At 57.0% G+C, this 22,304-nt stretch overlaps 1 protein-coding gene across 1 annotated transcript in view; it reads left to right on the top strand.

The window, feature by feature from the left end:
* CSMD1 (CUB and Sushi multiple domains 1) overlaps positions 1-22,304 on the top strand; it is a 731,453-nt gene that overhangs the window by 590,196 nt on the left and 118,953 nt on the right. Inside the window, 4 exon segments of the mRNA XM_053672625.1 lie at positions 8,841-9,032; positions 9,385-9,511; positions 16,501-16,703; positions 18,103-18,294. Coding sequence (XP_053528600.1) covers positions 8,841-9,032; positions 9,385-9,511; positions 16,501-16,703; positions 18,103-18,294 — 714 coding nt within the window.

Raw genomic sequence — 22,304 nt, 5'->3', positions numbered from 1 at the left:
TGCCGACGCAGGGACTGTGGTCCCTGAGCTGACTCCCCTTTGTTTAAAAGGAGGAAGCTGGCACATTGTGTCCCTGTCTCTCCCTCCACGAGCCGGGGGATGGGATGCTCTGACAAATGACGTTGCAACATTGTGTAAGTTGAAGGGTACAACGTGCTGGTTTGATATGTATGTATATAAAGGATTCCCACCTGAATTTAGTCACCTCCGTCACTATACCTAGTTACTTATTCTGGGGGGCATGCGGGGGTGAGATCAGCCTATTTCTAATGGAGACCTTCTGGGACAACGAGTGAGGTTTAAGTGGATGATGGTATGTTCATTTCCTTGCTGATTCCTTTATGTAAACAACTGGATTTGGGAAATTCCGTGTAAAGGAAGCGGCAGATCACAGGTGGAAGTTCTAGAACCCGACCTGACCAATGATGAATAACGAGGTTCGCGGGCAGACCGGGTTGTGGCGTGTGTGGGTCGTTATGCAAACAATGGCACTTGTCACACTCTCAGTCTTTACAGGGCATTCTGAAAAAATTGTGTCGGAGTAACATTTCCTTCAGTGGCCACTTTTCTGATTATTCACCACTGGGCTGCAGCCCCAGGAAAGGGAAATGGGGCCAGGGGGACGCGCAGCCTGCAGTGAGTCTGCTCCACAGGCTTTTATTTCGTTTCAACAAAAATTAATATCGTGGCAAAAGCATCTTGCTGCTTCGGTGTCTCCTGTGTGACTTGAGAGTATTGATGTGCAGGTTTGTAAACCAAGGCTTATGGAGCAGGACTTCGGTCTTAGAGAGCCATCGATCCCTCAGCAGATTACATTTTTGAGAAATACGGGAGCCGTGTTAATTGCTCTTCGGCAGTTGTCGGTGGTAACAGGCGGACGGGGTGGAGCCTGGGCTCAGTTCCGGACCCGCAACAAAGTATCGCCAGGAAGCAAGCCACGTTTTGGGGATTTGGGGCTTCCCGGTGTGTAGAAAGGTCACGTTTACACTATCCTGTCAGCTCTTCTGTGTGCAACAGCAGAACAGGTCTAAAAGGCGATGCACAAGCTTTAATTTAAAAAAAAAATAAACACGTTGTTGCTGAAAATCATTGACCTGCATCTGAACCTTCCCTCTGGCGGAGGGCTCTTGCCTTCAGCTGATGAGATGCGCAGGGTCTGGGAAGCCCCGGAGCCGAGGGGAGCCTGTATTTTGTGTTTTTTCTGTTGCTAGGCAACACATGCCCACAGACAGAAAACCACTCTCCTTTGGTCCCCACCCTTTCCGGAGGTCGGGACAGGCAGGGCCGGTCTGGGCTGGTCCAGCAGGTCGCAGTGAAGGTCAGCTGGGTCCGGACACACCTGAAACTCGTGGTCCTCGAAGGCTCACCTGTCCTTTGGGCTGCACCTCCCGGGGTCCCCTCTGTTCCCTGGGACCCCCCGCCCCTCAGAAGAGCTTTGTTTGGTCTGAGTCACGCTGTCTCAGGCGCATCTCCATTCTGACCACTCACGGTCGATGACTTGGGACCTGCAGCTGCAGCTTGTCCTCACCTGTGCCGGGTCTGCAGGACCTGAAGCAGGTCACAGGAAGGAGGGGACAGGACCCCGTGGTGTCAGCCCCAGGAGGGGGTCACAGGGTCACTCGACAGTCTGTCCAGACGAGTCCGCTCAAGCTGTCATGCAGGTACAGACTTTTTACAAAGGAAACACGCAACTCGATTTACGTGCAGTTTCACCTTTTCAGGACACATTTCTGGTCACGTTATGAACCTACTCTGTGCAGAGAAGCAGCTGTCAGAATCACTTTCCGATGGCCACAGAGAGTTCTTCGGTTTTAGGACTCAGAGCTTCCCGCAGCCCGTGCCTGCCACCTCGGCGGGCCTGCCAGGGTCCCGCCCATCTGTCCCTTCCCTGTGCAGGGGGACTCAGGGCTGCCAGGCAGGTGACCAGAGGCCTCAGGTGACTCGCCTCTGACCAGCGGGAAGGCTGATTGGCAGAGAGGGATCTGTCTTCAATGCCTCACGGAAGGAAGGACCTTTTAAGGACTAGTGACTTTTTGGCGGATTCCTGAGTTCCTTTTCCTGCCCTGTGACCCCCAGGGGCCTGCAGGGGCCTACAGACAGGACCACTCGTCCCTCTCAGGTGCCTGCTCACCAGGGCGCACCCCCAGTGTCCCTCCCTCAGCCCGCGCACAGCGTCCCTGCTCCTGTGTCCTCGTGTGTGTGGTCGAACCCCCCCTGCAGTGGGGCTGTCCCCAAGCCGCAGCCCCCTGGGCCTACACCAGACCCTGGGCCGCATCCTGCAGACTGGGCGGCATCCTGGCACTGCCCCCGAGGGCTCCGCTCTGAGTCGCAGGGCCACCTCGGGCAGGCCGCCCCGTGACCAGCCATTTCCTGGGGGAAGCCCGTTCCGGTGCCCCAGTGAGCACTGCAGCGTCTGCCCTCTCCCTCACTCTGCTCTCTGCACCCCTCAGGCCCCCAGGTGCTGCCTGAGATGGTGCCCCCCACCTTGAGCCCGTGGACGTGGGCTCCAGGACTGGACCCGGGCTGAGCCCGTGGCAGCTGTCGCGGCGACACGCCAGCTACTTCCTTTTAAATCAGTCATGGAATGACCTTGGTTAGGCTCCATGGAGATGACTCACGGGGTTGAGATCTTTTATTCAAAACGTGTCAAACACGTCTAAACTCTCAGTTCAATTCCAAGTGGGTTTTTGCTTTCACACTCCGCTGACCACTGGGTCAGCTGCACCGAAGCTCTGCCTCCAGGCCACGGCGCTGGCCTCTGCTGGCCTCAGGCGGACTTCGTCCTCAGCGACTCGCTCGCGTTTATCATTATTACTCAGCTCCAGGCCACCGAGAGCGTGCCAGAGCGTGTTCGCAGGGCTCGGGCTCCGCGCCCGGTGCCGGGGTGGGCTGACGCAGGAGATTTGGGTCTAGGCTGATGGCCACTGTGGGCCGGCCCTGTCCCCACCCATGGGAAGGGCAGGGTCTGTACGGCGTCCGGGCCGGCCCTCACGGTGGGCACGCGGGAGCAGCTCACATGGACTTGGGTGGGTAGGTCGTTCCTCAGTCACAATGACATTCAGAAGTCAACGCAGAAATGTGTCAACAGAGCACGTCCACGGAAAGCCAGGCACGGTGACAGCAACCACTGGACTGGCTGTTTGGGGAGGTCAAGGGAGAAGCGTGCTGAGGAACCAGCGCTGGTGCTCACAGGGCTGTGGGCAGACGGTTGGACCAGAGACGCAGATACAGGGAGTGACCCGATCAGCAAGAGTGACCGCAGTGCGACCTCGCAGAGCGGACGGATGTCCCAGCCAAGGGAGGGAGGCGGCTTCTGGAACCTGGGCCTGCTGCAGCCGGTGGCACCCGAGAGGCCCCTGGTGTGGCGAGCAGGTGCCCAGGGGCTGCAGCCATTGCGAGGAGGAGCTGTGCGCCCGAGGGTCTGTGCTGTGGTGGGGGCATCTCTGCAGCGTGGAGCGGGCGGGGCGCAGACGCAGAGAGGGATCTGCTCCCAGGAAATGAGGTGCGCACCTCTCGCTGTGCTGTTTCCAGGTTACCATCTTCCTTCTTTGGGGGGACCAGTGAAACAATTCTCCCACAAATTCTCTCCAAGTACAGCATCATGACTCTCAGATGTGAGGGGGAAAGATAGTAGTGTCCCCGTTGTTGTGGCTCCGTGGATAGAGTGGCGACCTGCAAACCAAAGAGTCATTGGTTCGATTCCCAGCCAGGGCCCATGCCTGGGTTGTGGGCCAGGTCCCCAGTAGGGGGCGTACGGGAGGCAACAGCACATTGTGGTTTCTTCCCCTCTCTCCCTCCTTTCCCCTCTTTAAAAATAAATAGTCTTTTAAAAACGAACAAAAGATAATAGCTAACGTTTAATTCAAACTGATGCTTTACAGCGACATGCATGGTGAGTGAGACATGAAGGGGCCCACTCAGAACCCTTGGTGCTGTAGAAGGAAGTACCAGGGGAGACCCGGCTGTGCCGTCCATGGGGTGACAGGGTCAGGACCCTGTGCTCCGTGGCCACGTGATGGGAAACCTGTCCTACCGCCGTATCAACAGACATCGTACACGGTCGTAAGCCGACGGCTTCTCGTACCGTTCTGAAGACCACATTGCCCTCGGCTCCTGCAGGGAAACAAACCCTGCGGAGTTCCTGCCGCACAGAACGCACTTCAGCACAGAATGGCTTTCCCTGGAGACAGCACCCACGGAAGATAATTCAGGGGCGGCAGAGAGGCGGGCAGTGGAGAGGCGGGCGGCGGGCGGGGCCCCAGGAAGAGAACTCTGTTTGCTGCGCATCAGCGAGGACGTTTCGGGAGGGGCAGAGGCCCTGCCGGCTCTGGGAGTGCCCCTGGAAAACCCAGTCCCCAGCCCCAACGCACGCTTCGTGGTTTGCACTAGAAAGCTATGCTCTGGTGCATACACTTTCAGGTAAGCGTCAGAATAAATATGGAATTACTGTAAAATCATGAAGTAAACATTCAGAACCAAACTTGACAGGCTGTCAAAGACAGAATGGGAGGGAGTCTCTGGGGACCCCCTGCCCAAACTGCAGGACTGACCCCCTTTATGTCTCAGGAGGAGGAAAGGGCCATGTGTCACCATGACGGTTCTGAGAAAGCAAAGTGACGCAAGGCGACGCTTAATGAGTCTGCTCGGTGGCCGCAGCCCCAGGGAGGGAGAGCCAGGCCAGCAGCCCTGGCCTCCGCCCCTCGGACGACCCCTGGTCTCCCTCCCTCACTGGCCTGTGCGGTGGCCCCCCCGGGCAGAGTGGCTCCAAGGGGACCCCGACTCGTCTGGGACAGGAGGACGGCCCAGTTAGGACGTGGGCCCCACCCCCACCGTGGCCTCTCACCCCGAGGAAACCCAGGTACGATGAAGGGCGTCTCCGTCAATTTGCATTGCTCTCCACGAGGTTTAACTTTGTAGATTGCTCGTTTTATGTTGCAAGGATGTCCTCCACGCTGTGACCCTCTGTGGGCTGATTGCCACACACTGCTGCTCATCTTCCGCTTTCAGACTCGATGGGTATGTTGCTGGTCACCCGCACTTTGAAAAAGACAGAGGACCTCCAACTGGGCGACATAAATAACTTAATTACAAGGATTAAACTAGAAGCATTTGACTTGACCGAAGTAAAAGGCGGGCTGGCATATCACCCAGCGCGGTCAAAACCGAACGTCCTGTGGGAAGAGTGATGACAGAATTGTGTTCTGTCCTCCTGCAGGGGACAGAACAAGCAGTAATTATTGTATTAGCCGCAGGCGCAGGTTGCTTTTGGGAAGGGTTTCCCGTGGGTGGATGAGAGTCTGGGTCGACAAGCATCGTCAGAGAGGGTCAGGGGTCATCTTATTTCTGGTCCTGGTTTCTCTGGCACGCGCCGAGGTGTTCGTAATGATGTGTTTAAGGGGAAGAGGGCGTGAGATCCAGCCAGAGTCGCGGCTGTCGTTCCTCCGCACTGCACGGATTTGACGGGAGGACACTCGCAGGCTCTCCGGTCTCTGCGATGCCCTCCGCTCAGGTTTTGTTTGGTCTTTGCTACATAAACGTTGCAGATGACACCGTGAGGAAGAGGGTCCTTCCCGCCAAATTCCAACAGGAGGTGGTTAGACAGAGGGTGTGGAAAATACTAGGGCGATCGGGAAACATGGCCCAGACTCTGCAGTGATGAACTAACACCACCCAACTGCAGGTGCCAAGCACAGACCCGCAGGGTCAAGCTCGTCACCTTGGTCACAGGGAGGGGTGGCCACGCCCTCCTAATCTCCACCACCAGCCGCTGTCTGGCCTGCTGTCCCGCAGGGTGCCTGTCTCTCTCTGAGGGGTCATCGGTGTTGGACACACTTAGTCCCCAAACCCCGTGAGGTTGGAAACCTCGGGGCCCCTGTCACTGTTTAGAGGGTGTGAACTTGGGTGTGAACTTCCCTGTGGTGATCGGATTAGAAGGGCGCTCGCTCGCCCTTGGGCTCCCTGGGAAGGCAGGCAGGGAGGGAGCTGCGCTCGCCCGGTGGTTCCGGACCCCCAGCTGTCACTGGTGACTCAGGCCGGGAGGTGGGTCGGCGAGCAGGGGACAGTGGCAGGACTTGGTTTTCGGGCAGGAGGAGTCCGAGGTCCCTGGGCATTTGGTGTCGGGTTGTCACACTCGTGATGACATCTCTGCGGCACATGCAGCCGGCACAGCTGGAGTCAGGGTTCGCTCCCTGGACGTGGCGTGGTTGATTCTGATGTAACGACCGTGAGGATGGTGCTGGAGGCCAGAACGGGAGAACAGCAGGCTGGGGGCTCCGTGTCCCCCGTCCCTGGGGAACGGAACCGGACAGGGGGAGGTGCAGGAAGTGCCGTGTGCAGGGGCGAGGACATCCATGGGGACTTCCCGACACGGCGCCTGGCCACGGCGGCCCTGTCTCCTCCTCCCAGGGGCAAGTGGACCGAGCAGGGCAGGCACCTGTCTCCGTGGGGGACTGAGCCTGGGGGGGGTGGTCAGTGCAGTCTGCATTGTCCATACAGTGGCTCTCTTGGAACTTTCTAGAGGTAGCTGTGTGCTTCCGTGTGATGTGGGCCCATTCGGGAGACACACGAGTGATCTGTGATGCAGTACAATGACACAGTCATCAAAAGAAACGCTAAGAAATCGCTCCTGCCTGTCCCCCATTCCCTCCCCCTCCCCCCCGACTGTGGAAGTGTTTAACTGACACTTCAAACTCAGGAGGCCTGGAGGCATGAGGTGGTTCCAGCAGGAAGTAGGGAGGAACGAGTCGTTCGATACAGGACAAAGACGGCTTTGCTTCTCATGGAATCTGCCCTGTTGTTCGGGCTCCTGGCTGCAGGTGGCTGGAGATGGTTGTTGCTAATTTATCACCCAGCAGAACTCCCGTGACTTGGGTAACACTGCCAGGTGCTCCCCAGCTCTTCCGGGTGGGGTTGTGTACAATAATAACAACGACGGCGGTAGTTATGTAAACGTGTCCCTAAACGTTTCCGCACTGGCCCCTCAGACCTCCTGGGACCCCTCCTTGCAGGTCCGTTTGGGGGAGTGTGAAACCGCGTTCCTTCCAGGTTTGGTAAATACTCTTGTCGGATGGACCCGTTCTGGAATTTCACTCACCACATGTTCTGATCGACTGCTATTTTTACATCCCCCCAATGTCTTCAAAAATCAGAAGGTTTTTAAAATGGGAGAGACATGCCTTTGTTTTTGTGGTTTGGAAAGCCAGCCCACTGGGTTTTTTCAGTGTGTAGGGGAGTACCGAATTTTGCATGTTCTAATAACACTTGAAAAGCAGGCGAAGCTTCACAGTTGGTGGGACCCCAAGGCGCCTCTCACCAAACAGGAGTGGGGATGGGCCTCGGCGCCGCACGCAGGCCCGACCAGGTGTCTGGGTGCGGCCAGTGGAAACCACGGCCTCCTGGCCAGCGGTGATGCTCCAGGGGGACTCGGGTCTCTGTCCCCATCGCCCTGGGCGACCCTGCTCCCACCCGCCCCTTCCAAGAGTGAGCAAGTCAGTGTGACGGCCGCGTGGCTGTGCGCCCTTCTCCCTCTTGTGCGGAGAGCGGCTGGGCTGGGTAACCCGCCAGTGCTTGCCCACCAGCTGGCTGCCATTCGTCCCGGGGGTTCGGCAGCTGGTGTCTTACAGGCACCGGGGGCCGCAGAGCAGAGGAGTCAGACGTTCATGGGAGCCAAGACCCCGTGTCCCATGGCCCTTGGGGGCAGTTTAAGCACCCCCCCGGGGTTTCACCAGGGTCCACGTTCCCCGGGTCCCTTCCTTCCCCGTGTCTCAAACTGACATTCCCGCATGGACCCGAGGGGTGAGGTGGCACACACCCCCCAGAAACACGCTTTACCATAGAAACTGTCCCCAACCACTAAGAGCAGACAGTCTCAGGGGGAACCTGTGTCCTGGATGACACCCCGCGGCTCAGCCCTGACCACGGAGACGGCCCCTGGGGGGAGGCGGCCTGTGGGTTTGGGGTGGAAGTTTCCTTCACAGCAGGCAGGTGTGACGGGCAGACTTGGCCAAAGTCACGTGTTCATGTTCAATGACTTTATTTTGTTTTGAGTCAAGTGAGGTGGAAACAGGCCCAGGCAGTGCCCTGTCTCCAGCCCTCCTTTCCACAACGGCCACGCTCTGCACCCCGGAGCACCCACAGAAGTAATGGGCTTAAAATATGCCCTCCCCACCCCAGAGTTCGCGGCGCCCAGGGAGCCAGGCCTGCATGTCCGTCCCTCTGTCCCTCGGGTTTAAGAGCAGAGCCTGACGGAGGCATTGTCGTGACTCAGCCCTGGAGTTTCTGCCGTGCGTGGAGTCGCTCACCGACCCCTGTGCCGCAGGCCGGTGGCCACTGGTGACCCTCCAGGCCCTGTCCACTGTGGGCAGGGCTCCCCGTCACTGCCCCTCGGAGGCAGGGACCTTGCGGTCCCAGATGGTGGGGTGCAAGGGCCCGCAGGTGGCTCTCGATGTCGGCCCAGGGCGAGCAGACCCCAACAGCTCCCTGTCGGCCCGGGGTGGGGGTGCCCCCCACCTGGAAGGCCCCCATGGGCCGCAGAGGGGGCGGAGGCAGGAGGCCTGCGGGCTCTCGGGGGGCCCAGCACCGTGGCCGGAGAGGTGGGTCAGCGATGACAACCTGGGGATTTTCGGACACGCCTGCTGCTCAGACCCAGACAGAGGGACCGAAGCTCCAGGAGTGACTAACAAGCAGCCCCCCTCCGCCCCGCGTATTCCCCCTTCTTAAATCGCAGCTGTCGTTTCTGTCCACACGTCAAGGGACACGTGACCACGCAAGTCTCTCTCCTTGGTAGCCGACACTGGAACCCGCCCGGCGCGGCCTCTGCTCACTCCCCCTCTCCCTCGCAGGCTTTGACCTCGTGAAGTGTGAGGACCCCGGGGTCCCCAGCTACGGCTACCGGCTCCGGGACGAAGGCCACTTTGCGGACACCTCCGTCCTGTTCAGCTGTAACCCAGGCTACACCATGCACGGCAGCGGCACCCTGACCTGTCTCAGTGGGGGCTGGCGGGTGTGGGACCAGCCCTTGCCGTCCTGCGTGGGTGAGTGGGGACCCCAGCTTCCCCGGCCCCCCACTGGGGCTTCCTGTGTATCCCCGACATTGGTGTGGGTGTTTTCAGGTAGAAAAGATGGTTTCACTAGCACTGTTTTATTGGGACAATGTGCAGAGAATGATCGGAATTCTAACACCGGTGTTTTGTGCTCTCAACTCTCATTACTTTGGGGGAGGTGCCTGTCCCTCTGGGTGACACTTGGGAGCAAGTGAAGTGACAGAGACAGAGAGGGGCCGACACAATGTGTCACACGAATGGGATGGGTTCAGTTTTTTGTGGCTCCATCAGAACCCGAGACACCTGGCGTGACCGTCCCCATGTCCCTCTGTGTCCCCTGCAGCGGAGTGTGGCGGGCAGATCCACGCAGCCACCTCGGGGCGCCTGCTGTCCCCTGGCTACCCGGCGCCCTATGACAACAACCTGCACTGCACCTGGGTCATAGAGGCAGACCCGGGGAAGACCATCAGGTAGGTGTCTCCGGTCGGGCCAGAGGTGTGAGGAGGCGTGTCTGCCACTCGGGCAGAGAAAACAGGCGTCTGTCCGTCACTCTCCGGGACCAGGGAGAAGGCGACAGGACAGCGACATAGGCTGTCGGCTCACAGGCTTGCGCTGTGTGAGAACCATGTAGAATGAAGAAGAAAGGAAGGTGTATCAGTTAGCTTTCGCTGCATAACAAACTGGCCGCCAAAGCTTAGTTGCTTCAAGTAGTTCTGTGTGCCCACAGCTTGGTGAGCTGTCTGGGCAGGTGTGGTGTGGGTGGGGTTGGCCAGGGGGGCCAGCTGGCCTCACTCAGGGGCTTGGCCTCAGCCGGGTGGTGGGGAAGGTGGGGCCTCCCCACCCCAGGTCTCTGTTCCGTCAACGCTCCATCTGAGTAAATGGAAGCCATGACGGGGGTTCTGGTTTGGGGATGAACCTGAGGACCATCCGACTGGTGACTTTATGGGAACTGGGCGCCCTTCCTTCCCGGGCACTTCTGGCCTCGGTTTCCCACTAGTTCCCTGGGGCTGCTTTTCCAGGAGTTAGAAGGAGCGAGATGTTCTGAATGGGGACCCGCGAGGAGTCCCCCTGGCAGGTGCTCTAAGGCTTCATTAACATCCTAATAAGGAAACAAGAAATCAATAAACAGTGAGTGGGCGTGATAAAAATGCACTGACCTTGATAGTTCACCACTAACATTCCAGGACCAAAGTGACCTTGCTCCACCCATTTCCTGTCCTGGGATTTTTTTTCTCTCTTCTGTTACATGTGTCCCCGACAGGAGAGTTTACCAAACTGGTCATCAGAACTTTTTAACTTAAGGCATCAGGTCCTCCCTGGGGAGGACGGTGAGGAGGCGGCGGCGGTTTTTGTAACTCGCTTGCGTGACTGATACGCAGCTGCACCCCAAACGTCCTGGCGGTACCTCCTCCTCGGTGAACTAGAGACTGTTTTAGAGTACGTTGGTTCGGAGAGTTACATACGGAAAGGTGCGTGATACACTGTAGGCTTAAAGCGGCACAAATGCGGGGAAGAGACGGGCCAAGTCTTAGCTTTGGTGTTTGTCGCCAAGGTGACTGAGTCCACACACCACTTTCGCTCTTTGCTTGAAAATGAGGACTGTGTGCTTTATGTTAGCGTGAGTCCAGGGACTGAAGTAGTTAACGTTCTTAATATAAACAGAGCTCATTATTATACATTCATACTGTGATTTTTTTTTTTTTTACTGTAAGTGGTTTTTTTCCTCAAAGACACGAATAAGCACCGAAGCCCCGCGAAGGTGACAGGCTAGTCCCCGCGCGTCCGTCCGTCTGTCTCTCCCGACTTCAGTTCCACCGGGGCCCAGAGCAGTTTCCGACTGTGTCTTCCTGTGACTTTTTACTGGGGGTAATGGAAGACCCCAAAATGCTTGCCACTGGGCTCTGGGGTCTGGAAGGAGTCTGCGGTTTTCACGCTGAGCGAGGCTGTAGCTCGGTGACTGAGCGGAATGTAATTAAAACCGGACGCAGTCGATCCAGCCGCGTCGTGAATCACACACGCACGCCTCCCTGAGACCTGGCCCCTGCTGGGCGAAGCCGTGGCCGGTGGAACGGCGTGAGGGCGTTGACTCTCATAACTGTGTGGCCCCGGTTCTGATGGGGTCTGGGGAACGGACGGTGAATGTCCTTCTGCTTGTGGCTGCAGGAGGCAGGCCCAGGGGAAGTCCTTCAGGAGGGTGCACGTGGCCCCGAAACATCACAGGCCTGTCCCAGACGACTGACCACACTGGTCGCAGCGGTCCCTCTGCCCACTTAGAAAGCGAAGAGAGGGTGGACCCTGGCACCCCCAGCGAGGCCTGAGTTTGTTTCCGGCCACGTGAGGCTGTAAAGAGACGGCGTGATCTGGCTCGGAGAGCTGGGCGCACCTTCATGTACGCTGATCGCACTTCCAGGTCCCTGTGAGAGGGCGCCAGCTCGCGGCGCTCCTTGTCAGCTGTTGTCCTGGTCTCCATGTGGAGCCTCCGGCCGGGCCAGGGCCGGGCCAGGCACCACAGTCTCCCAGCCTCTCCTGTCTCACTGCAGCTGGGAGGGGGCGTCTCCTGCAGAGATGACAGAGTCCCCAGGGAGTGACGTCTCACCATCAAAAGACAGCGAGCGGTGGCAGCAGGCAGTGCACCCAGGGCCACGGCTGGACTCCAGTCCCTCTGTGGCTGCGGGCCCACTGCTGGGCTCGGGGTCCCTAACCAGAGACGCAGCACCATGAGCCAGAGAGGTTGACATGGTCTCACTGACACCAGTCCCTCAATTGCCTGCATGACGCTGTGGTCACCGTTGTAGATGAGCTGGGAGAGACGGCGGGAGGGACCAGCTGGTCCTAGGCCTTCGGTCCCCAAGTCCCTGCCCCGTCACAGACGCACATCCCAGGCCCTGACTGGGCTCGCGTCTTCTCCCGAAGCCCTGTCACAGGTTATTTCGGTTCATACCCAGACAGCAGTGTCCCCTCCCCCCACCAGGGAGAAACCCAGCTGACACTTGGTAAACTTGGGCAGTGACCAGGGGAATTGGCGTAAGGGTGGGGGAAGGGAAAGTGCTGGCCTTGGAAGTGAAACTGGAATTGCAGTGAAGTGGAATCGCAGTAGAACGGGTGACGGGACGTGGGCGTCACCTCCATTCCATTCAGGGGATGCTGCAGGCCACCCAGACGCCCCGGCCCCACGGCTCCCTGCTCAGGACCCCGCGTCTCCCAGCCCTGGTTCTGCCGCCCTCCCCGGGTCTGCCGGTGCCGGCACCCCTCTGGGGGATTCTCACTTTCGGTATTCACTTCACTTCTCCTTCCCGGTCCCCAGCCTCCCATCTTTTCCAACTTAAACGAAGTCCAGACCCCATGGGGTGCTCCTCTGTTCTCGGGGCTGATGGCGTCCCCTCCCTCCAGGGGAGGCGGCAAGAGAGACCGGCCGTGTGTGACAGCCGGGCTCCCCACTTATCTCTGCTTTCCCCTTATCTGCCCTTTCCAGCTGGGGCTGCACCTCACTGCCCCCCACTGTAATCCTCTCCCACTGACCTTTCCAGATCCGCCCTCCACCTTCTCCGCTCACAGAGTCCCCGCTAATCTGCCTGCCCGGCTCCCTCCGGGGGCCTCACACCCTCTGGATCCGGCGCGCCGGGCCCTTGCGAGTTTATCTGCGGCGCCCACCTGCACCGCTCTGTGTCAGCACTGAGAGGCACCCGTCCCTCTCTACCCGCCTCCCCAGTTTTTCCCTGCTGCCCCCCCAAGCCCCCCACCTTCTGGGACTCAGTCAGTGAAAATGTCAACCCCTCAACAGAAATGCCCTTCCCGTTATTCCATCTGTGAAGCAGGTGTCATTTTCTCTGGACACCATCCCGTGGCTCACAGCGCTCTGCCTCCGGAGCCGGGGCTCAGTGGTGTCAACGCCACACGCCCAGAGACCCAGGGTGCCCCTCTGACCTCCCCGCCGCCGTCCCTCCCACGCTCCCGTGGTCCTGCTTCTCAGGGCCTCTTCCCCCGAAGCCTTGGACCCACTGTGCGCCCGCCCCGGCGGCTGCTCCCTGCGTTCACCCCCACACCACTTCGCCAGCCTAATGACCGAGCGTCCTGCACGGGCGTTGTGGTCCTCCGTTCCCACCCCGAGGGGCAGCCTTAAGCTTCTTCATGAAAAATGGTCACTTTAGCCCCTGGCTGGTGGCTGGGTTGGCTGGAGTGTCATCCGTGCACCAAGGGGCCGTGGCTTCAACCCCCGGTCAGGGGACACACCCAGGCTTCAGGTCCGACCCCTGGTGGGGGCACAAACCGGAGGCGGCTGCACGGTCAGTGTTTCTCTGTCCCATTGATGTTTCTCGCTCTGAGTTTTGTTGGTGTCCTGAGACTTTGTCCACAGCGGCCAAACTCAGGGCAGCAGGTGCGTGTGGGCGGGTTTCTCGCTGACGAGTGGCAGGTATGTGCACAGCCGTCCTCAGAATGACAGCCCTCGTGACCAGGACCAGGTGCGCCCTCAGCGCTCCGTCCACAGCCGGCCTCCTTGACGGTGACCACCGCCCTGGCTTCGGGGCGGCGGGCCTGCTCCGAACTTCTCCTGAGTGGGGCCGTGCAGTGAGCTCGGTTCTGTGTCTCCATTCCCTGGGCCTTCACTTCCAGTGACACAGTGGGCTGTTTCCCCGGGTGAATGCACCCATCCACCCTGGGTGTGGACAGACAGACAGACACTTTAATCCACTCTGGGGACCCTGCAAACGGCGCTGGCGGCTCTGGGTTTGAGGGTCAGACGTGAAGGTGTGTGTTCCTTGAGGGCACGCACCCAGCATGACGAGAGCTGCGGGTCCTGGCAGACCCTTCCTTCGGCCGCGGCGGGAGCTGTCACAGCGTCCGAGGTGGTGGCACCGGGCACACGCCCATCATAGTGTCAGCGATTTTTGGGTCCCACCTCCCAGTGGCACGTGGCCTGGGCTGTCGTCTCTGTGTCAGCCGTGGCAGTAGGTGGGCAGGGTCTGCACATTTCCCCGTGACTGACCCCGGCCGGCGCTCTCTACAGGTTCATTGGCCCTGGGAGCGTCCTGTCCCATGAACTGGGAGCCAGCCACTTGGACTTCTGTCGCCTGCACTGGGCTGTCTGCCTTTCACTTTTGATTCGTGCGAAATTTCTGCACATCTGTGTGCAATCTTTTGTGGTTTCTATAGAACAGCTAAAGCACTCATGTGTAACATATAACGTATAATACAAGAATATATAACATCCTCTTATACTCTGCGGTCAGCCATTTCCGTCTCAGAACCATGTCTGTCTGTGCACACGCAGACTCTTAACTTCAGCGAGTCAAGTGTATTTGGATACATTTCCTTTTACAGTTTGTGGGTCTCTTATTGGTACATTAGGTAGCGTCAACTGTTTTGTTGGGAATGTTCTGAGTGTTTTCGTGTCCAGATTAAGAAAAAAAAATCCTGTCTCCCCAAAGCCATAACAATATTATCTTAGGTTTTGGTTTTTTTTAATAGAAGATTTGTTTACTTTACCTTCTTCATCGTGTTTCCAGTCCGTCTGGAGTTGACTCCAGTGTGTGGTACGAGGAAGAGTGAGGGAACTTTATTTTGTCCGGGGAAAGTTTCATTGTCCGTTTGTCAGAAAGTCACCTTCCTTTGCCCTCCTCTCTGACCTTCCCACAGAGAATTCCACGTGCTTCGGCCCGTTTCTGAACTTGGTTTCGTGGATTGCTTGGTCCACCCAGCACAGTGTCCTTCTAGCTCATTACCTCCGTACTTTACAGTGAGTCTCCGAACCTCGTAGCACAGCTCCCTGTTGGTCTCTCATTGGATGCCCAGGACTGTGCTCAGCCCCTGTTTCCATGCGAGTTTTACAGACACAGGTTACTCTCTGTAACAGGAACGGCTGGGATCTCTGCTGGAATCACCAACAGGTGAATGTCAGGAAAACCGACATCGTGTGCCAGTCTGCAAACAGGCACAGATCCCTGCCTGGCAGGTGCACCGTCCCACGGGCTGCGATCTTCTGTAGTTTGTCTCGACACTGCGTGCGGTTTTCTGGGTGGACACCGCAGAATTATTCTCGCTACCGTGTGCTTCCTGATAACAAAGCAAATAGTCCTTTTGGTTTCATTTCCTGTTTGTGACTGTCCCCAACATGACATCTCTCAGGGCAGAGGAATTTCACAGAATGCTGAGTATAAAACGCAACTGGGAAATGGGACCAGCACACACCAAAATGACACCCATTATGCGTAATCATTGTTAAACACACAAAAGAGGCCCCGTTTGGGGAGAACAGGAGCACACGCCTGTGGGAACACTGTGAAAATACAAATGGAAGTGTCTCTGTTTCAGAGGGTGGGTGACAGGGAGGGTCGGAGTGTGTCTGCAGGATTTGTTCTGTGAAAGGACCCGCAGCAAACGGGGTGGGATGTCAACGTGGGGGGTGCATACGCGTGTGTACGTGTGTGCCACGCTTGGTTCCTTCTCGGCAGTAAGAAGATTTCACGGAACTGCCCACTTTACACTTTACGGTGAGGTAGACGTTGTTGAATGAGTGATACACACAAGACAGTTGATCAGGGTTTGTGTGCGGTCTGCACCCACTCTGACCGTTAGTCTCCCTCATGATGTCGGGGGCGGAGCAGTAAACAGAAACCGACCAGTCAACACGCTCAGGAAGCCCGGTGTGGGTGGAGCCTCAGCTCCTCTCTGCTCGAACCGCCTGAACGGGACTCGAGCTCTGCTGCCCCCTCTGCAAGGAGCTCCCTCGGTCAGAGGTGTTTACGCCGTTCTGGAAAATATCTGTGAATCTAATGAAAGTGTTTTAAAGTTCATAGAGGAAGGAGTTCACATTATACGTCTCTACCTTTGTGTTCGAAGCCTTTTAAGTTGTGTGGAGACTCTGTAGTTTACATTTCTGCCTTGGCATTGGTGTTTCAAATAACGCGTTTTTCTGAAAGTAGAATCCATAGAAGCAAATACAACTCGAGATCCAATCAGAGGCAGGCGGGTAATAAACATCCTGGCCCCGCCCCCGGGCCTCCCTCTGCCTTTTCTCTGGGCGTGCACACTGCCACCTGATGGTTGTCACAAGAACAACAGCGACGCAAAGTTGAAAACTTGCCCACTGAGCCTAAAGCAAAGCCCTGCCACACTTGACCTTGAGGTGTGTGCCAGGAAAGCTTTGAATGATGGAACCAGCTGACAGCCTCCAATGGCGTTGTTTCACCCCAGAAAGGAGCTGGGCACAGGGCTCGGTAGGTGGTCTCTGCCCCATTGCGGGCCCCCGTGGTTCTGTCGGGAGGCAGGTGACCCCTTGGCTGCACAGGTGTGCTGAGGGCACTGGGGCTTGGCCCCCACCCACGGGTCAGGTGGCAGAAAGGCACGTGTGGGCGGGGCTAAGCCAGCGCCACAAGCCCGCATGCTGGCGTGTGCCTCGATGTCCTCACGGGGGCGCCAGGTGCCCCGTCGGTGACCCCCGCCAGCTGTGCTCTCTCTGCAGCCTCCACTTCATCGTGTTCGACACGGAGACCAACCACGACATCCTGAAGGTGTGGGACGGGCCCCTGGAGAGCGGCGTGCTGCTGCAGGAGTGGAGCGGCTCCGCGCTGCCCGGGGACATCCACAGCACCTTCAGCTCGCTCACGCTGCAGTTCGACAGCGACTTCTTCATCAGCAAGTCCGGCTTCTCCGTGCAGTTCTCCAGTGAGTGGGCCCCGCCCTGCCCCACGCCCCACCAGCCTCAGGGTCCTGGGTGTCGCAGCCAGGGGACACTTTCTTAGGACCCTTCCCCGTTACTCTGCAATCTCAGTGCTTTCTTTTGTCCGCGGTGTTTGCCCATTGCCTTCGCTGTTCGGTTAGAAGTCTCTGTGGAGCCCAGAGCAGGGCTTGTCCTCTTGGTGCCTCCGGAGTTTTCATTCAGATAAATCCCTTCTATCTAAGCAAATACATAACATTGCCCCAGGGTTTCTGGAAGCAAACAGAGCAGAAAGCTCAGAACTCAGAAATCGAAGCCCACCCCTAACTGCACGTGTGCAAGTGGGAAGATGGGCAGAACGACGGTGGGGTGGGGGCGGGTGGTGATTCGCGAATTCCTTTGTCTCTCCGGAACCCTGGGGCTCCGAGCCCGGGGCGTCCCTCGGGGCGAAAGTGAAAGTCTGTCCCTCCAGCGGGGATGGGGAAGAGAGAGCTCACAGTTCCAGTTGAAGGGAAAAAGGAAAGGAAAGAAGACTCCACGTTTGGGGTCCTGAAGTTCGATGGGGGGTAGTCTCCTCCTCAGCAGCTGCAGAAACTGGAGAAAAACCACCGGGACGCTCGGGCCGGGCGTTTCAGGGAGGCGGCGGATTTAGGGTTCTGCCGCAAAGTCTGGTGACAGTGTCTTCGCTGCCGGGACCTGCACAGGGTTGGTGGCGGTCCGTGTGATGGGACTGAAGGTGCATGGTCACCACACGCTCACCATGTGTCTGCCAGAGTCCTGTCTCCCAACGCCTGCTGTGCCCAAAACTCTCCCCCAGCTTGTCTGGAGGGGTGGCGGCTCCTGGCCTGACCTGAAGTCTCTAATCCTTTTATTGGCAAAGAAGGCGTCATCGCCAGGGCTTTTGCTAGAGTTGGGGTCATCGTTTAATTTGTTGATGACTCTGTGAAGACAGCATCACCCGAGAGTCGCTGATCCCCTTGGCCGGGTGGCACCTTGGAGGGCACAAATCTCACAGGAGTTTGTTTTCTTTCATTTTACTCGTGGTTCCCGGTGGTTGGTGTGCTTGAAGTCGTTTAAGTTGTGGTGTGTGTTTTCGTTAGATGATGCTAACAAAAAATCTCAGAGGGGAGTGTATGTGTGCATGAGAGAGACAGAGAACTCTAGCCTGATGCAGTTCTTGGCATTGTCCATAACTGGCAGCATTTCCAACAAGACTTTGCTAGAATTTGTTCCAAGTAAGGTCATCAAGATGCCTGCTAGTGCCCATATCTTTGGGGAAATAACCCCTTTCTGTGAGTTCCTATGTGGACAAATGACTCAACGGTGCCAGGCAAGAGTCCCCGGCATCGGTGAGTGTGGGGGGGCCTTTCTCCGATTATGGGACCTGTCCTTGTCTCGTCCTTGCAGCCTCGGTGGCATCCACCTGCAACGACCCAGGTGTGCCTCAAAATGGCACCCGGTACGGTGACAGCAGAGAGCCCGGGGACACCATCACCTTCCAGTGCGACCCTGGGTATCAGCTCCAAGGACAGGAGAAGATCACGTGTGTGCAGCTGAACAACCGCTTCTTCTGGCAGCCGGACCCGCCCACCTGCAAAGGTACCGTGCTGAGGGGCAGGGGGGTCTCCTGGCTGGGGGTGCAGGCGGGCCCCCGGGAACCCCGTCCTGCAACTGTGCCGTCTCCGCAGAGAGATTGCTTCAGGCGTTCTCCCTCGCACCCGGGTTCTCTGAGCCTATCTCGACATTTTACCTTAACCTTTAAACTTTATTAGGTGAAATAAAGGAAGTAGTCAACTTAATATACAGTAATTGACATTTATCTAACACTCCCTCTCCTTAATAATCCTGTAAAAATAAGGACCAATCAAATTACTGTAATTTAAAATTTTTGGAGGCTAGAAATGCTTAACCCTACTATTGCGATTCTCGTTTTTAATATTCCAACTTGCCTGTAGGCAAAACCTACCCCATAAAGAGCACATTCTTCGTTTAGATGGTTTTCCTATAATAGTTCTGCATTTTCACGGAATTCTGAACACTGGGCACTACGCTGCTTAAGTCGAAATGAAGATCAAGGGAGAAAGTTGTTTCTGAAGTTCACCGGAGTTTTCGAAGTATGAACTTATTTAAAAGGGCGACGCTCGGTTTTGCAGACTGTAATTTAAACTATGATCACAGGCCTTCTGTCGCAAATACGGTTTTAAGCTAATGCATAATTTTCTATAAAATAGTAATTTTAGGTAGACTGCCCCTTTATCCAATTAACTGTTTTACCATAGATACCTGTTTGGAGTATTTCATCTTAATTTTACAAAGAAGCGCCACCAAACTGTTGTCATCATGCCCTGTGGTGGTTGAGTCTGTATGTCTTTAAGTGTCTGACGTGCGTAAGATTTAATCTGTGAAGAGCGAAGGTGACAACGGAACGACAGGTGTGTGTGTGGTTGCTGTGTGTGGTTGTGCGCTGAGTCACCTGGGCGGGTTCGTGATTTAGCGGGCTGGGGCCCTCATGGACACAGCCGTGGGGACGGGCTCTGTCTCCCCAGGGGCTGAGATGCGCGGCCCCTGGCCTGTCACAGGGAATTCAGGGGACCTCCCAGGCTGAGGGGCGGGTGGCAGGGACGCACTCCTGTCTGCGCTGCCCCGTCAGAGACGACTGTGTCTGCTCATTGAAGGCTGGCTGCCTCGTCCTCAGTGCAGCCCTGCTGAGAGCACTGTGTTCCAGGCTGAGTCGCCATCTGTGTGCTCCTTTGTCCCAGCGCAGTGACTACCTGTAAAGGCAGCCGTCCTCTTAGACCGTTGTCCTGCTTTTTAAGTAGGACAGGCCTGTTTGAGTCCCCATTTTGCAGGATTTTCAGCTCACGGAGAAGGACATCCCAAAGCAATGCCACTAACCATTAGTCTCTTTAAAGTGATTTCTCAATTGACATTCCTGGAAACACTTAAGTGTGAAATCTTTCCCACTAAGCTACTGTCTTCTGCTGGTGCCCCTCGGCGAGCTGATTTTGGCTGGAGACTAGGTAACCGGTCCTCTGCACCGAAAGCAGCTCACAGGTCTGCGGTCTCTGAGGTCCTCAATGTCAGGTCAAGGACGAGCTACCTCAACTGTCAGGACTGCTGGCCAGCAGACCCGCCTCCCCGCCTGGGTGTCACGTCACAGGAAGGTGGCGTACTGGGGAGGAAGCGAACGCCGGTTTTTCATTGCCCCGTGGACAGTCCCCCAGGAACGTGGCCCGGGGGTCTCGGGAAGGAGCCCGTCCACTGGGGCCCGGCTGACCGAGGCGCAGCCCTCCCGGGAATTCTGTTCTGCTGGCTGGGGACGCTCGGCCACTTCCTCTGGCTTCTTCCTCATTCAAAACGCATGTGTCTGATGGAGGAGCTTTGTCAGCTGTGGTTAGGAAGACGCTGCCGACCTGTGCCCGGAGGCCGCTCCTGTGAACCTGAACCCGCACGAGGGGACTTCCTGACGTTCTCACGTCGAGATCACCTGCGTTTAGTGGTTTGAAGTGGCCGCGTCCTGGTCGATGATCCTGTGAACTGCACGTCCTCCGCGCCAGCGCACAGTGAGCGTTTCCATGGCGCCCTGTGCTTGCCGTCACAGGGCGCTGTCACCACTCAGGGCCGGGTGGACCCGTCCCAACACCGTAGCCCCTTCCTGCTCTGCCAGTTGGCCCTCCAGGCTTTGCTCTGCCACAGTCACACTCTTGTGGGAAGACACCCACTATTATTTATGAGTGACACCTTCCTGCAAACTTGTGTTTCTAGGGCTTGAAAATCGTTTTGTCCAAACCCAGGAGGGTCGCACCGATTTGCTCTAGTATCAGCCACGTGGGAGCGTTTACTTCTGACCAAGAGAAGCACAGTGTGGAGGGAGTACTCGGTCTCATCACTGACCAGGAGCAGAGCCCCACGGTCCCTTGGTGTCGTCACCGGCGTTTTAAATCACCAGTGAGGTTCGGCTGTTAGGAATCTCACCTTCTTTTTGGCTGCTTGACCCGTTCTTCCCTGATTGGCCTGCTCATTTCTGTTTTCCTTGTATTGTGAGTGTGTCCCCATCCGATTCACTGGCTCTCTCTCTCTCTCTCTCTCTCTCTCCCCCCGTTTTACCAAATCTCTTAACTTTTCATCTCTCTGTGTGTCGCTCATGTTTCCACCAGCTTGTCATTCATGAATTTGCCTCCTCGTTTGCTCCGATACGCTGCTTTTTTCCCCCACTTCCCGGAGGACGCCTGCCATGGAGGCGCCTTCTTTTGGCATTTTCAGCTGAGTCGTAACAGAATGACCATTCGGACCAGGGACCGTCACTACCTTCCAGCTCACAGAAAGCGTCCCCGGGAGTCTGAGTAGCCCACAGTCCCCCGTCCCCAAGTCCACGTCTGCAAGGCTCTGAAAAGCAACACTGGGCCCCACGTTTGCCGCAGTTTACTCGGTGGCCACGCCCTGCTCCAGGCTGCTGGGCGGCCACTTGGAGGCCATTTACTCCATTTGACCAAAGTTCAGAATGTGAAGTGTCTCACGGCAGAAACGTCGGCACGTCTCGTGGAAGAGTCTTGCTCGATCTGTGATGGGTGAAGTCCTCACCATGCCCGGGGGGCCCAGGGCTTTGAATGCAGGACAGTGAATGGATGTGGATTTGTGGACTTTCTCTATGTCTGCTTCCCTGGAAAATTTCCTAGGGGGCTGAGTGGCATTTTGGACTAAATCCTCGTCCTACCCAAAATAATTCGCAGGCTCCTGATCGAAACCTAATGAGGGCAGAGTGGAGAGAACCAGACCGAAGGGGGACGAGTAAGACAGGGCTGCTCATTTCCACCAGAAGTTTTAGGTGGCTTCCCCGAGAGCGCCCCCAGGGTGCCGGCCGGCAGACCCCTTTGTTTCTTCCGCATCTGCATTTGGGCTCATCCCTGGAGTCTCCCGCCTGCGGTGCCCTGTAGCCAGGACCCAAATCTGCTGTTTTTCATCTTCCCCAGCCCGTGGAGGGAGCAGCCTCTTCTCTGACCCTTGGCTGCTTCCTTCCCCTCCAGCTCAGCTGCCCCCACCCGCCCCCGGCCCACCCAGGCCCCTCAGCTGCGCTGTCAGCTCGCACTGGGTCCTGGGAGGTCCTTCCCGCGCAGTCTGCCGCGGTGACACGGTGGCCCCGGTAAATTCGGGTGAACGTTGCATCATAACGCTCCCGAGTGTGTGTCTGAGAATTTATTGAAAATATTTTCTATTGAGAATTCGCCTTTGATGGCACTAAAATTACAACAAAAATACTGCAATTTGTTATCATTCTTCTCATGGAAAACTAAGTTTTCAGGGGTGTTAGGTGGGTATATAAAGTTACATCCATCACAGAATATTGCCGAGTGCGTTGCCGTCATCTTATTTCCAGGAAAGTCATTTTTGTGTGTGCAGGACAAGGCCTCCGTTGGGTGCACCCTTCTCTGCTAATATTTCTTCTCAACGAATACACGACCCTGACGTGACACTGGATGTAGCTTCGGGGAAATGCATCATTTACTTGGGCTGGTTTTTAAAAACAACCGGGCGATAAACAGCATCGGTACAGGGAATGGGGAGTGAGGCTGCACAGGCGCCCAGCCCACGCGCACTCATGAATTCCGCGG

The sequence above is a fragment of the Artibeus jamaicensis genome, unplaced genomic scaffold (assembly GCF_021234435.1).
Source record: "Artibeus jamaicensis isolate MK-2021 breed Jamaican fruit bat unplaced genomic scaffold, CSHL_Jam_final contig_780, whole genome shotgun sequence".
Classification (NCBI taxonomy): domain Eukaryota; kingdom Metazoa; phylum Chordata; class Mammalia; order Chiroptera; family Phyllostomidae; genus Artibeus; species Artibeus jamaicensis.
The sequence above is the reverse complement of the archived record's forward strand: the minus strand, read 5'-3'. Positions and strand labels throughout refer to the sequence as shown.